Source organism: Eleginops maclovinus, chromosome 18 (assembly GCF_036324505.1).
Source record: "Eleginops maclovinus isolate JMC-PN-2008 ecotype Puerto Natales chromosome 18, JC_Emac_rtc_rv5, whole genome shotgun sequence".
NCBI lineage: Eukaryota > Metazoa > Chordata > Actinopteri > Perciformes > Eleginopidae > Eleginops > Eleginops maclovinus.
Genome location: NC_086366.1, coordinates 26,059,768 through 26,076,751, shown reverse-complemented (window position 1 = coordinate 26,076,751; position 16,984 = coordinate 26,059,768). Strand labels below are relative to the sequence as shown.

At 40.6% G+C, this 16,984-nt stretch overlaps 1 protein-coding gene across 1 annotated transcript in view; it reads right to left on the bottom strand.

The window, feature by feature from the left end:
• prx (periaxin) overlaps positions 1-7,591 on the bottom strand; it is a 42,451-nt gene extending 34,860 nt beyond the window's left edge. The window contains 1 exon segment of the mRNA XM_063906703.1: positions 7,338-7,591. Within this exon segment, the coding sequence (XP_063762773.1) occupies positions 7,338-7,395 (58 nt within the window). The 5' untranslated portion in view covers positions 7,396-7,591.
• Between the last annotated feature and the right edge of the window lie 9,393 nt (positions 7,592-16,984).

The window sequence follows — 16,984 nt, the reverse complement described above, 5'->3', positions numbered from 1 at the left end:
ACAGCAGCTTCTTCACTCACTTTGGGCCAACATACATACCAGGCTGCTGGAGCTCCAAACAGATCCTATGACCATCACACTGCAGCTGTCGCTGCTATATAACATTCAGACAGGGGCTATTTGAAATGACCGCTACTGCCACCAGCAGCTCTGCTCTGTATGAGCCCGTTTCAACTTGTTTTTGACTAGGACACTTTATCACCCTGATGCATTAGCATTAACGTGCTTTTCTCCAAATGCTGTGTATTGTTGTGGGCTCCACCACGCTGGCACATCTCAAGGTTTAAATAACTGCCACGAATAATTTCCAAGTGTTATTGGACCCAGGTCACATTACAAAACACTCTTATAAACTTGGGAGGCATAGTGACATGCCACACTGCAAATAGTTACCATAAACCTCAGTGAATACTTAAGTGTTTGTAACCAGCAACTGGCATGTTGGAATAAACACAAGTGACAGCTGTCTTCCCAAAACTGTCTTTGCATTCAAACAGCCCGCTATTGTTGTGCTTTCCCCAGTCAGCACTGTGCAGTCTGCTGCATAAACTATTCTGCTCTCAGCCCCGTCTGAGCTGCCAAATGTTGAAGCAATATTTCAGAAAATGTAAAAAGTTCTCCGGTTTTTATGAAACTAAATGACACAGAGTGGAGCCCCTGGGCCACAGAGCGAGACCGCTGAAGATGCATTAGTACTGCTGCTACTCCAGAAAGTGAGCTATCAGTCACTTTAAGCATGACTTCTCACACCTGCCTTCGTCTCTGCAAAGAGCAGCCACCGAGAGCCGTCGGGTGTCGTCGGCACAGAGAATTGATTAAACCACATCTGTCCTCCTACCTTTCCTCTCGGCCTCAGCGTGCCTCCTCCAGGGGTTCAAAGGTGGCAGACCTCCACCTGAAGAGCTCAAATCTCAGCCTCTCTCTCCTTTATAATCTCTGACTCACTCTCTCAAACATTCACTTCCTGTCTGCACTCAGCTGCTCTCTTTTACTTGTTGTTGGTATTTTTAATCCGTTCAACCTCTCTCTTTCTAAAGTCTTTGCCCCTTGTCACCAGCCAGACTGTTGCTCCCCTCTGAAGCCTCAGGCCTGGCCTGGGACCATGGCATCCCTAGGAGGGAAGCATCCAGCCGTCTGATTGGCCAGAGGGCAGAGAGATGCCCCCATATTAGGGCAGCAAGAGGCGGGGCTGCTGAACTACGATAAAGAGGGAGGAGGAGAAGATAACAAAGTTTGTGACTGTCCGTCTGAGCATTGCAACTACTAATTCCCTCTCTGTATCTTGACACAAACAAGAGTAAACTTGTCATGGTTTATAAAAATACATCATCTAGTTTGACAATTCAGGCACAAAAATAGAACAATGCAAGTAGGTGACTTTGGATGTTTAAGGACACAAGTTGTTCTGTTATTTTCGAAAGATAAGCACTCTCACGAAATAATTGCAGCTAGTCCCTGTTTGAAAGAGGACTGTAAAGTGATCAGAAAAAGACCTGGCAACATCAGCAATATCAGGGTAATGATATATATCATTTAAAAAAATGCATACTAAAGGCTATAAAGTAAAAGCTCAAAGGTCAGTCTTTCTACTTTGGCTAATGCTTCTCCAATTCTACTACCCAACTGCATACTGCTGAGGTTTCATGTCAGAGTGCCAGAGAGAACGATGAGCCATAAAGTGAATGTTTGGGTGTTTGAAATGGGATTGTATGAGGTTTTCATTCACAGTTGCTTCTGTGTTGATACTCTGTTTCTTGAGAACCACTGTCTACATTAGGGTATACTCTCGATTAGTACCTCATAAGACCCAAATTCAAAACCTCTGAACTAACCCTTTAAATGACAAGTTGACCAATGGGATAGCTTTACAAATGTGATATATCCTGTCAGGAGGGATGAATGCTCTTTGAATAACACACTCACTGATGCATGTTGTGTTACATTAGACACATGGGCCTTCTTTCCAGTAAGTTGTGTGTGTGTGGGTTGGATCTCAATGTCCTGTTTAGAGATCCAACTTCAAACCTGCCTGGAAGCTAAAATAAACCACAAGACAAGCTTTAATAAAATCCCAAAGGTCTTTAGATGCTGGGATGAACATTCCAACAAGTGATGTTGGGAAGTTATTTTTATCTCAAATGGCTGAAAATAGTAGCAGCAGGCCTTGGATCTCATTTGAGAGAAAGTGTTGCTTACCTACCGGAAAGCAACTGCTGTTGTGTATTCCAGTCTGCACTCTAACGTGTCAGTGCGTCTGTCTTTACATTTGTGTATGTCTTCTCTGTTTACCTTCCTGTTCACACAGATGATTGTTATCAACCAGCTGGCTGCAAAGCTGAGGAACAATTATGAAGGCTCATACTGTACGTGCCGAAAAGCAAGACAGAGAAGAGGCCCCCCCACTCCCATATATAGGTCTGCGACCCAGACTATAAAGGACAAAACAACTACAAATGATGTGGTTGCATGCCTCAAGAAAGAGCCCTGCACACGTTACGTTTTTGGTACTTTATGTTATAAATATACAACTTATTTTTAAAGCATTGAGACGTCACTGTAGAAATTGGAGGGGAAGCTTGTTCTTGACCGTGTTTGTCAGATGTAAACTGTCATAAGGAAAACAAAAGGGAATTTTTTTGAACAGATCGGACAGGAGAACACTGACTGCCACTGCCAGGGAGTGTGAGACTTTTGTTTCTGTACGCAGTTCAGCCTCCTCGCTATTTGGCTGTCAGAGAAAGCATCTTTTGATTGGTGTTAATTGTTGAAAAACACTGTTGAACAAACAGAAAATAAAATCCAAGGTGGTGATGTGTTGTCGAGATATTGATGTCATAGGGAGGGAGGAAACTCTACCTTTCTGCCAGAAGACACTATGTTGACACAAGGCCTTTACAGTGGTTATGTGTCTCATTAAGGGACATTTTTCACGGTGTAGCCCAGGGGTTAGTTACGTGACCCCGGTAGCTAAATTCTCTTTCCCTCTACACTGAGGTCAGAGGTCACTCTGACAGTGGGGTTCAGTATCTTGTTCAAGGACACTACAGCATGGTGTCTGCTGGACGACATGCAAGCTCAATCCACAGGTGGTAAACTTCTACAGGCTGCATCTCCACTCATATTCAGCACCTGTCTCCCAGAGAAACACTTCAAGGGTACACTAATGCGTACACTGACACAATTTCACGACCACTTAGGTGAAATGAGAGAGAAGCAGCCCAGTGGAAGAAAATCAGTTGGATAAAATAAATTGAACTGACTTTGTAAAGTAAACACAACTGTATCAACAACTCATATATTGTCTGAGGAAGTGCTAGAAGGATACATGTCAATTAGTCATTGGACTGAAAAACAATTGAATCAATAAATAGAAGCAAACTCAAAGAAAACAGACCTCTAGCAAGTCTGTTTGAGTAAAATATATTTTATGTAGCGGCCCGCTGATTCAGCTCCACTTCAAATATGATGTCTTCTCCCTATAGGCTCAACACACTTCCACCATCTTTAATGCAAATGGAGCCAGACGTTTCACCATAATGCTGCTTAAATATAACCTCTGCACACTCATGATTTATTTAATATACTTTGAAAGGACACTCACACTGGATTTCATTTGCCTTCAAACTAAACAAGCAATCTGATGTAACCGATATGAAACACTCATGTTAACTTTTCAACAACAGAGCGGGAAGTACACAGATCTTATTCTTCAAAGTCCAGTGGGAAGGACTCAGAGGGATCTATTAGCGGGAAAAGATAAAGTATTCATACCTATGTTTTCTTCAGTGTATATATAAGAATCATTATGTTTGTTTGAGCTTAGAACGAGCCCTGCATATTTACTTAAAGAGTGGGTGCACTTTATAGAGTCGGCCATGTTTTAATTCAAACTGAGCCGAGGTCTGATTAGCTGAAATGCTTGAAAACACACTGAAAAAACTGAAGCGTTGACTTCAATTAAATGTATTACGTCAACAGATTTCACATAACTCTATGAGGTTAGTTGAAAGCAATAATATTAAGTTGAACCTATTTAAACGTGATATTATTGCTTTCAACTAACCTCATAGAGTTGTGTGAAATTCTTTGACATAATACATTTAATTGAAGTCAACGTTTTAGTTTTTTCAGTGCACCTGTGTGTGTGATCCTTTAAGCCTCAATCCAGATCCGGGGCTTTATACACCACATTCAGCGGCGGATTGATGCCCCTGACACCCAGTACCTACGCCCCCATCCCCTGTCCACAGCCCTACAGCTGAGCGATGCATGTGTCTCTGCCAGCGGGCCGGGCAGAGGTGGGGGGGGGGCGGGGGGGTGGTGGTGTCAGTGCAGCTCAGGCAGCCAGCACTGTGTCAGCTAACATGGTCATTGTTGCACTCCAGCTCCCACACAAAGCCAGGATTTAGACATGGAGGAGGGAGGCTCTGGACCCTGAAACAAGGGCTGGGCCGAGAGAGAAGGGATGGAAGGGGGGAGAGGCAGACAAGCAGATATATCTGTATGCGACTGTATGATGCTTATTATAAACTGAAATGTGTCATCATCAGGTCAAAAACAAAACTACTCTTCAAATATGGCAGAGACATACCAAGAAGCAGTGATAATTTCATAATGGCAGACAAACTGGGGAGACTGAGAAAGAGAAGAGCGTCGGGTGAGTTGTGGGGAGGATGGGTAGCTCAGTTGGCAGGGGGCACAAGGTCCCACTAGACTTAAGCTCTGCCCTCATCAGCGCTTAATTGGGCCAAGAGAGACTGGAGCAGCTTGTGTGTTACATAGAAAAATGTGTTATGGACTGATAATCGGAACAAAATCTGTCTTATTTCCTACAAGCAGCCGTTAAATGAGCATGTAATGATGTATGATTGCTTGATTAGAACTACATTTTCAAAAATTGAAAGAGTTTAGTTGTTTTGAACGGCCACAATTAATGCCAGACTCAGAGATGTGGGTAAAGAACATGTAGGGCCCACAAATCTGATCCCTTGCTCATTTCTGTCTGGCCATTATATCAATTTAGATTCTTAGTACATTTTTGGGCCACCTAGCTGTAGCAGAACCTGCTTCACAGAAAAAGATGTCTGGTGGAAAATGGTGTCTATGTTACTACATGCCAACATCGGTGCATCATATTTAGGTCTGTGAACTTCCAATTAAGATTTGCTGCTTGACTGAAGAAGTGTATTTGTAATTTCTAGGGTTTTATATTCATATGTTGCATGCCACACAACCATAGACTTGTCATATTCAGGCTTCTGAAACTGTTTTTGTGAGTTGGCTGTACGTTAGCCCACATTTTTAGAATAAAAGCATGTCAATAAACCATATACAGTATGTCTGGCCCTTGATGTGATTCTCATGTCCCACTGTGGCCCATAGCGAAATTGAGATTGATACACATGGCATGGAGAAATGCACATCTTCAGATACTCCCTGGAAGGCCGTCCTAGTTTTGCTCAGGGAAGTTTACAGCGAATGTGCAAAAAAAAGTCAAGAATGGGCCAAACCCAGACTTTTTCCTCACAAATCAAAGTGTGAGGTGTGAGTGTCATCTCTTTGGTTTCTGAAAGGAACACAAATGCTCGGACACACAGAGGAAGGACGTTGTCTCTGTTGAAACTCTTCAGCGTGTGAAGATAAACTCAACAGAAACTGAAAACTGTGTTCAGTGACACAATGCTCACTCCCTCCCTCAGCTCCTCCTGACCTGCAGCTGAACGACCTTCCCCTGTGCTGACCTGACCTCTGGCTATTAATAGAGATAAATGTGAAGAATTCAATCCTCAAAATGCTGCACTATAAAATAAATCTATTAATATAGTGAGGCTGTAAAAAATCGCTTTTTGATATTATGTCGATTTGTGTTGTTTCACACTTCAGAAGTCAGCCATAGTTTAAAGTCAACATATATAACTATATACTATAGTTATAGTTTAAGTCAATGTTCTCATTGAGAGGGGGTAAAATAAGAAGCAGACATGATTCCCATTACACAGAAGCTGTTTCTGTCCGGGAAAAAGATGGGCCCATCACAATGACTGAATGTCATATCCTTACGAGAAAACTGTAAAAAAGACTTGAGCTGCAGCATTATGTCTTTCTGGCTTTGCATGAATGTTATTAACTTGTATTAATTATAATTAACGCTGCCATATAATGAGCCTTTTTAAATGCAATCTCAATTCATTATTCATTCATAATATTTTAAAATCAAAATCTTGGATTTGAGCTATCCAACGGAGGAGCTGCTGTGGGCTTCTGGTTCTGAGAGGAACTCAACATTGACTCGTTTATTTCTTGTGTTCCTTTGTCATTTAATCTTGTAAAAAAATGTCTTGTCCAACTTCAAGCAAAGAAGTGATGCGGTTCTGCAGCCATGAAACAGAATAATAAATGGACACGTTTTGCGAATGAGTTATTAGAAATTTCATCAGATTTTAAATACAGATGAGGTCATACGAATGTACTAGGACAACAAAAATAACCGAATGACCATCCTGTCCGCTTCCCAAAAATCTAAAAACAATTAAAAGTCAGAGAGTTCAGTATATCCCAACAACAGAACATATATGTCATTTAGTATACAGAATGTAAATTTAGCTTCAGTTTGTGAACCATGAAAATGCAACAGAATATTATGGAAACCACAAAACAAGTGAGCAGCCCCTCCAAAGGATAAACAGTCTATGTTTTATACATGTGATGTGTCTCTCTTAATGTCCCTGGATCTACCACTGCTTACTCATGCTAGGTCACTCCAGGTATTAGCATCAGCTAAAGAATGGCCATATGGGAACGCTTGTCTTCATTCCAACAAATCCAATCAGAATGTCACACAGTGAGCATGCATATTTATATAAAGTAAACAAATGAACCACAAACACATTACATGCAGTAACCATGAGCACAAAGGAACAAAAGTAACAAGGTGCTTTTAGGTCAACTCATTTCAGACTGTTATAGCTAAAAATGGTTTCTAATTGAATTCTGAACTAACCAGGAATGATCAACTTTACTCAAACTTTAAAATGGCTAACATTAACCAAAGCTCACTTTAAAAACTGAAACATTGACTTTAATTAAAAGTGTTATGTCAACAGGTTAGTTGAAAGCAATAATATTAAGTTTAAATAAACAACATTAGGTTCAACTTAATATACTTGCTTTCAACTAACTTAATACACTTACGTGACATTTGCAGACATAATACATTTCATTAAATTAAATGTTTTCAGTGCTTATTGGGAGCAGTTATCTACAAAAAAGGGATACTGTTGTTTTACAAAAGTTTTGTGTTACTTTTTGGGGTTATCTATCCTGTTGATTTTCCTGACCTGAGTTAGAGGAAGGCGTCCAGGTGACTCTGAATATTCCACGCAGACACTCACACATGGTCCACAGCAGAAAGCCGATGGAGGAAACACACGGGTGAGGCAGCCCACACACAGGCTGTGGGGTAGGGAGAGCCGGGCAGCAGAGCTGGGGGAGGCAGGGGGGGCGTCTGAGGCGATCCGGGATCCGTTTGACTGGTTTGGCCCGCGGGAGACCGAGCTACACTGTCACTCTGAGTCACACATGTAAAGAAGGAGAGGGACAGATAGGGTGGAGGGGTCCCGGGTTGGGGAAGAGAGGGATGGATGGAGGGAGAAAGAGGAATGGAGAGCACAGAGAGGAGGGGGTCAACAGAAAGAGAGATTGACAGAAGAAGAGTGTGTGTACATATCAACATATGGACCAGTGACCTTTCTTTTTCTGCTGCAAATCAGAGTGTGTGTGAGAGGCGACAGCAGCAGACAGGACAGAATGGGGGGTGTATTAGCACTAGTGGACAGTCAGCAGTTTGCCCCAGCCCTCTATAAAGCCCTGCTCCATTGTTCGTGGTGCTGGAGGCTTTAGCTGTGGCCCAGCAGGGCCTTGTTACTGGGCTTAGAGCGGCTGCACACTGATACCAGTCAGACACCACCGCAGCTCAGACAGCAGACCTCCAAGGGAAAAAACTCCCTCCACTCAAAGAGTTCATCAAACAAAATAAATACTCATCAACCAGAGCTACTACCAACCGGCATTGTAGGTTACCTCATAGAGAAAGTAGCTTTGGGCAGTCGGCCTGGAACACTAAACCCACAGAACTGAGGATCATAACATCCCAACTCTTTCTCCAAATCTTTAAAACAGTGGACAATTAAACATGCTGTACAAACTGAATTGGGGTATATAGCATTTATTTTTAAATAAAGATGAATTAGCTTTTATCTGTACTTAAAATAATGTGTGTCTGCTGTGTGCTTATGGGTTTGCATTGAGGTGCTTTGGGCTAATCCTGCATGTGCACCTTTATACAGCCCCGTAAATTAAGAGTCCACTTCAGCATTATCAGTTTCTCTTGTTTTATTATTTATAGGTATGTCTTTGAGTTAAATGATTTATTTTATTTTATAAACTACTGACAATTTTTCTCTGTGTTGGAATTGAACACACACTGGAATGGCTGCCATACATGTAGAGATAAAGACTTAACAAATATTTGGAGTGGGCTCTTAATTTTCTTCGGAGCTGTAGATGCTGTAATTTTGTTTATGTGTTTTTTCTCCCAACCAGCAACCTGCCAGGGACTGCAGATGAAAACTAGACTCTATGGCTAAATCTGACATTTCACACAACGGATCATCATCAGAGTCAAACAGGATAAACACAAAGCCAACCACATAGACAGTTAATACAGAACAGGTTGATTAGTTGATTGGTCAAAGTTATTTTCAAATCTATTGGACAGACAATCCAAAGTGGGAGTTACCATGGACAATGTCGTAGAGCATCACCCCACAATGACACCAGGAACAAAAATACTGATATCTCCTGAACAAAAAACAAACAAAAACATCAGCAAAACAATAAGTAAGTATGGAGGTGAGCAGTAATTGTTCCCTAAGATTTAAAGGTGAATAAATACAAGTTAGCTACAACGCTTTAATAGGATATCATGGTGAACAGTTGTAAGAATATGGGTTTATAAACATTCTAAAGGAGGAACTTGGGAAATCATTGGTCCCATTGAGGCCTGTGCCAGGTTAACAAATGATAAAAACTGGACATGTCTTCTAGCTCAAATCCTTACCTCTGTCTCCATCCTCGGACGGTCCTGTCTCCTGCTAATGTGCTAGTCCTTCCAGCCTGAGCCCTCTGCTTCCCTGCAGCTCAGTCACAACTGCAACTCTTCCTGTTAGAGGGTATGTTAAAGTAAGGAGGGCTACTTTCTCCTCATATTGGATAATAGTGTGTGGAACACAAGTCCAATACTTATATTGTGTAGATAAAGGGTGTGGAAGATATGATGGACGTGAAGTGCTTACGACTATTAATCCAGCAACTTTTTTTTTTTTTTTTGACAACATACTTTCCTTACCATGACCAAGTCATTTTTGTTGGCCAACCCTAATGTCACAGTAGTTGTCATGCTAAATTTTCTTTTACAATCTGATAGAATGAATGAAATTCTGCAGGGCTGAAGAGGATACTGTGTTGTCAGGCTGAAGTGTTAACAGATGAGCTGGTTAATGAGGGAGGGATTTGACTGAAGTAGTTGGGGGGGTCTGAGGGCATCTGGTGGACAGGAAGAAAATGGCAATGAATTTTTCTGGGGAATTGTGGCTGGAGGCAGAATGGGACAAAGATGCCACCGCTTTCTCGCCACTGAGAATAATCATTGGTATTGGTTGTACAAGAATAAATTCCTCCAAATTGCCCTGAAATGAGAGCTACTCTTGTTTTTCTCTTTGTTGCGCAGATATTTCACTGGACCTAAGGCCTTGGACTTGCCGAATGCAGTGCTGCAAACCAGTCATCAAACACAACTGTCCAATATATCCAACATTTTTAACAACAAATGATTACAGTGCGTTATTTGACCGTCAAAAGCATCCACATCTGAGTTAATTTTGTTTCCCTAATCATTATTAAGATTGAGGCTTTTACCAAATGTGTTGTCTCTGCCCCACAGAGACACTCAGACACTGTGGGGTTCTTCAGGATGATTAATGTAGTTTCTGTTCTCATTATGAGCCGTGTCTGTCTGCCACATGCCTCAGCTAATCCTTCCAAAGTGCGGAGTAGTTGAGAGCTGAGTCATTGAGGATAAAGCCGGCGCTCGCGCACACGCACGCACGCCAGCACGCAAGCACAGAGCTAAATCCTGTGGGTTTAACAGAAAGTGACTCAGAAGGATCACACAGGTTTTCTTGCCCACTCACAGCTCAGCACTCCTCTATCTTCGTACCGTTCAGACCGACAACTAATTAGTTCTGAGCCATGAATCAGAATTTCTCTGAAGATACAGCTAACTGCTGTCAGAAAGGCCAGCCGAGCGGAAAGAGCATAACTGACAACCAGAGAATATTTCTGAATGACGAAGATATTGTGTTGGTTTCAGGGCAATGACAGACAACAGCGCGAGTTTAAGGCAACTCTCATTGACACCTAAAACTTAGGTATAGAAGTTTGAATATATGTTTTAATCATATAAGATGTCCATTTGTTTCCACAGAATTAATATAGTATGAAAATGTACTAGAACTTTAAAGGAATACTTCTTGAATTTGAGCTTCTATAAGTGTCCAAAATGATAAGCAACCTAAAATAATATCTTCACCAGTCATAATAATTTACAGTACTAGAATGTAATTTTTAAAATATATAGCACAAGTTTAAATATTTTTTGTCCATTTGTTATTTCCCTTGTTTCATTCTTATGTCCTTCCTGTTCCACCTTGCAAGTGGCATGACTCTGAGCAATGCGACCACTTGGTCCAAACTGAATAATCCCAATAACTATTGGCAAGCCATAAAGTTTCCCATAGTACGTATCCCTCTTTCCCACCATGACCACTAAAGCAATGTGGTTATTATTGAAATGCCTAAACAACTTTTGGATGGATAACCATGAAATTTGGAAGGTTTTCATAAGGATCACCCAGAGAAAAGATCAAAGTTTTGACTAGCATTACAATGTAAACTTTGTGTGTTATAAGTAACGGTTCTCATAGAGGCCATCTTAGCAAAAAACATATTAATGTTGTATGAGTCAAAGATTTAAACAAGTAAGACTGGAGACCCTGTGAAGCGGGTTGGGATCGGCCCTTCAGAGCCAGTAACGACCCAGTAACGGCCCTAAATCAAATAGGAGAGAATTGAAAAATGATCTAAACTGGTTGATAATATTGAAAAGTAGGAGGGGATGAAAGCTAGAACATTTGATATATTATATTTGATTATTATAACACTTTATTTTTAGGACCAGCTGTAGAACCTGAAAAACTAAGCAATAAAAGTGACTCATCTAGACATTTAAGACTTAGTTTTTCAGTTTGCCCCATTCTGATTGTTTTCCATATCAATGACAAATGATAATAATAGAAGGCAACATAGAAGCTTAAAGAAACAGCTTTAGTTTTATACAATATGAACAAATATTAGACATAATATACAGTAAATCCAGTTTAATATGCAGTCGTTCTTCTGTTTCTCTGGCTGCTGTGCTGTTCGTCCGATGCTGATCATGCCTGGGGGAGAGAGGGAGAGGACTTTAAATCAAGACCATAACATAAATGATCAGAGTGGCTCTATTAAAGTTAGAGTTGATTCAGGGTCAAATCTCGGAATTGCCTACTAGGGCAACCTTAACTTGAGTATTATTAGTATATTGTGGTTATCAACAGTTCTTTTACATTTATTTTTATGGAGGTCAAATTATATCTTTATAACGATTTCAAAGTAATTGTACCTGCAGCTACAAGCTGTTAAATACATTCCTCATGTATAATGAGCCATTAACGAAAGGATTAGCTTAAACACAACCAGAATAGTGTTCTTATTGTCCCAAATGATAGAACCTGTTACTCTACAGTATAGATTAGCCTTACTGGGGAGTTGTTGCAAAGTCACATATCCATCATCACGTCATATTTATCCAGTGTTGCTCTGTAGAGGAGTCCTGCAGAGAACAGTAGGATCACCATGTTCCAGGACAGGACTCCTCCTTTACTGTCTGCACCCTCGTCACCACATCTGCCCACTGACAGGACACCATGGTAATTAAAGTGCAAGTTATTTTTTTACAAAAAAGAAACCAAAGTCACATCCTCTCAGGTTTAATATATCACACAGAGAAAACATTTTGATCTGAGGAAGTTCAACTGAAGGTTTTTCTTTTAAATATATTTTGTCAGTGTTCAGGTTCAGGTTATTTATTTGTACCCGTAGGTAGATTTGGTTTGCAGATAAAAATACAAGAGATCCATCCTGACACACTCTAAAAACAAACAAAGACAACAGACACATCTCTAATAAAAATACACCCTGCTCTGTCAAATCTCCAAACATTTAAAAAGAAAAATACAAGTACAAACATGGGCATTCAAAATTCATATATAAGTTAATAAATAAGCATTTGAGTGACGCTTCTATGATTTGTTAATTTGAGCAATAGCTGCTTAGATGAAGCTGTTTTTATTCCGCTTGGTTCTGCTCTTTGGGACAACTAACCTCTGGCCCGGATGAAGAAGCTTAAATTGTGAGTGCAGAGGGTGGGTCATCGTCTAATATGGAGCTGGATAACCGTTGTAACTGCCTGAGGTTCAGGGTCTCCAGGTTTAGCTGTGGCTCACCATCAGTCTGCTGGACCACTTTATAATCTGACTGAGTTTCTGCTCTTTAAAGTCCGGTTACCAAACCGTGACATTAACGAAAAAGACAGAATTGACTCGATAAAACATGATCATCATGGTTCTGTCAATGTTAAAATAGGACAGTTTACTAAGACAGTACAAACGCTGGTGTCCCCTTTTGCACACAGCTTCAGTTTGGCTCAGAGCTCAATTTTGAGTCAATAATTGTCCAGAGATATTTGTATGATTGCACAAATTCTACTTTCTGATTTGCGATTGCTAAGACTTCATGTATATGGGGATGTCTTCTAAAATCGATTATCATGTCCTTGGTTTTACTTATATTCAGTTGTAGATAGGACTCCTCACACCACCTGACAAAGTCGTCAATGACAGGGCCGCGGCTGCTCTCATTAACCTGGAGCCTACTAACAATTACAGAGTCATCTGCGTACTTTAAAATAGTCCTATTTTCCCACCTACTGTGACACATATTAGTGTAGAGTATAAATAATAATGTTGAAAGGACACATCCTTGTGTGTATCACAGTAGTTGTATGAAAACACACACATGCACGCAACACACACACACACACACAGTACCTGCTGAAAGGACTTTGGTCCTTCCTGCAGCATCAAGCAGAGCTGGAACATCTGATGAAGACAGACACAAACACAGAAGAGATAATGTGTCACTAGACTTTCACAACATGGCAACCAAAGTAGTGTTCTTATTATCCCAAATGATAAAACCTGTTACTCTACAGTATAGATTAGCCTTACTGGGGAGTTGTTGCAAAGTCACATATCCATCATCACGTCATATTTATCCAGTGTTGCTCTGTAGAGGAGTCCTGCAGAGAACAGTAGGATCACCATGTTCCAGGACAGGACTCCTCCTTCACTGTCTGCACCCTCGTCACCACATCTGTCCACTGACAGGACACCATGGTAATTAAAGTGCAAGTGTGTTCTCCCCCCTCTACACACAGTATTTATTTATGTTTTATGATAAAGAAATCACTCAGGAAGACAACAACAAAAAAAAAAGTTCTTAAAGCCGTCTGTGTGAATTTCTCTGCTTCATTATGTTTTTGATTTCAATTAATGTAAAGCATGGCCGGATCACACCTTGTATTTTATCTTACGCAGATAATTGATACTTGACATTGTTTCAGACAGTATTTCATCATGTCCATCCCTCTATTATTTAAAACTGTGAAAATCTAATTCACATTCTCTCAGGTTGAATGTATCAAACAGAGAAAAGATTTTGATCTGAGGAAGTTCAACTAAAGGTTTTCACTCAATATTCAACCTGTGTATCACAATAGTTGTATGAAAACACACACACATACACACAGTACCTGCTGTAGGTACTTTGGTCCTTCCTGCAGCATCGCGCAGAGCTGGAACATCTGATGAAGAGAGACACAAACACAGAAGAGATAATCATAATCCCAAATGATAAAACCTGTTACTCTACAGTATAGATTAGCCTTACTTGGGAGTTGTTGCAAAGTCACATATCCATCATCACGTCATATTTATCCAGTGTTGCTCTGTAGAGGAGTCCTGCAGAGAACAGTAGGATTACCATGTTCCAGGACAGGACTCCTCCTTCACTGTCTGCACCCTCGTCACCACATCTGTCCACTGACAGGACACCATGGTAATTAAAGTGCAAGTGTGTTCTCCCCCCTCTACACACAGAACTGTGCACACACACGCACGCACACATGCATGCGCGCGTGCACACACACACACACACACACACACACACACACACACACACACACACACACACACACACTACCTGCTGAATGTACTTTGGTCCTTGCTGCAGACATGTGGAGATCTGCAACATCTGATGAAGAGTGACACAAGTACAAAGAGATTATCTGTCATAACACTGCAAATGAAAGGAGAGGAGTTTACACACTCACACACACACACACACACACACTGGGCAAATGGGGCTGGATAGTTAGCAGGGAGACAGAAATAACCTCCAGGGTGGGGCTCTGCTGAGTTCCAGGTCCCGTGGTGAAACTGAGCAGTTTACATACTGGGAAGAGACATGTTGGACATACCACTGAGGCCAGTCTTTAGATAATTAATAGTTTTGGTTGTTGCTCAAACTGAAAAATTCCCCACACATCCATCTAGTGTTGCTCTGTAGAGGAGTCCTGCAGAGAACAGTAGGATCACCATGTTCCAGGACAGGACCCCCCCTTCACTGTCTGCACCCTCGTCACCACATCTGTCCACTGACAGGACACCATGGTAATTAAAGTGCAAATATTTCATGTCTTCTACACCCTGATACACATCGCCACACACCGACCTGTATGTCATTATGTAAACTTCAACTCCATTTTCTAAAATTTCAATTCATTTTCTCTTTGAAAGTCATTTTATAGTCATGTTAGTTATATTTGTTATGTTTGGTTAAAAAGACAACACAACTCTGTCTTTCCTCAATGTGATCGTTTTTTGGTTCTTCTTGTTTAAATGTTATATTTTTTATAAAATGCTTGTTATGTTTCTTGTGCATCTCAACTAACTTTGTCCTTTTTATCGTGTCAATCCCTCTATTTTTAATCTCTGTGCAAATTAAATTAAATTCTTGATAAATGATATAGTATTTAAGGTTGGTTATTATTGCTGTTAGATAATAGGATATCTAAAAAACAACTAAATATTTGCTTTCTTTAGAAGAAGTAAAACTCTTTATAAGCTTCGGATGTGGATCCAATAGCGCCACCTTGAGGCCATTTAAACCAATCGAATTGTTCCCCATAACTCTTGAAGTGTGAGGCATACTGAATGCGGTAACATTCTTATTTGACCTGGACTCTGATTCAGAACAAATATCTCAGTCAGCCACACACATTTCAGCTTTAATTAACAGATGTTTAATGTGAGTATAAAACCTTAACGTCAACCTGCCTCACACACACACACACACACACACACACACACACACACACACACACACACACACACACACACACACACAGATACGCACTGGGCAGTTGGGGACTGGATGGTTAGCAGAGAGACAGAAATAACCTCCAGGGTGGGGCTCTGCTGCGTGCCAAGACCCCTGATGACACTGAGCAGTTTACATACCACTGAGGACATGCATCCAGTAAGCATGAGGGGTGTGTGTGTGTGTGTGTGTGTGTGTGTGTGTGTGTGTGTGTGTGTGTGTGTGTGTGTGTGTGTGTGTGTGTGTGTCAGAATCAGAATCAGTTTTATTACCAAGTAGGTTAACACATAAGATGAATTTGTTTAGCTACATTTGTGAAACAGCGCTTGGCATTGGTTGTTCATCAAAGTGAAAAATGCAGAACACTGGAAAGTGATGAGAGTCAGACACTGACAGAGAGAGTGTGTTTGATGTAAGTGAGTCTGATCTTAGATTCTGTATATTTACTTTACAACATTACGCAGCTGGCTCTGGGTCATTAGGTTTGTATTTATCAAACTGCAGGTCTCTGCAGGGTCAGCAGAGACTGGGTGTGTTTGATTCTCTCATGCAGACACACCCATAAACAGACTGGACTGTGATTAAACTAAATAAATTGCAAGGAAGAGTCAGTAATAACAGGATTTATTTATTACCTGTAAAAAATAAAAATGAGAGTACTTGATTCCACTTTAATGAGTTGGGTTTATCAGAGATGTGAACGTTTTAAAACATGACATTTAGAACTGGAATCCATAACCAGCCTGACTCTCATCATATCCTCCCCACACAAAGGAGACACACTAATGACATATTCAAAGAGAGCTATTCTTCCAGACTCTAATTTTTAAACAGTTGAAGAGCCACAATATGAATCAGGAGGGTATGAACACAGTCAGTTCAAACCTGTATCACTACTGCTTAGTGTTAGAAATCTGACACTGCAACATGACAAATAACCTCCCACAGGAACTCACAGTATGATTAGAAGGGTGGGAATTCAAATTGCACATTTTTATGTTTAAGTGTTTTTTTAGCAGTAGGAGAAGTGGTGTTAATGAAGGTTCCTCTCTTGACAGTACATTGGCTTTGGTATACGTCACTTTATCATAAAGATTTAACTAAATAAATGCTGAGCAGGGGACACATTTTGACACAGTGTATTTCTTAACTGTAAGGCGACATTGTTCTGTTGTCTTACATTGTACCTAAATCCAATTTATTGATCTTTCTTTTCTCTTGTCTGTTTTTGCAGATTTGATATTGAATTGATACAAAGTATATGGATTTTGCTCAGGTTAAGATTACTTTAGATTACTTAGTGTTATTTTGATTAGGTAAGCCTACT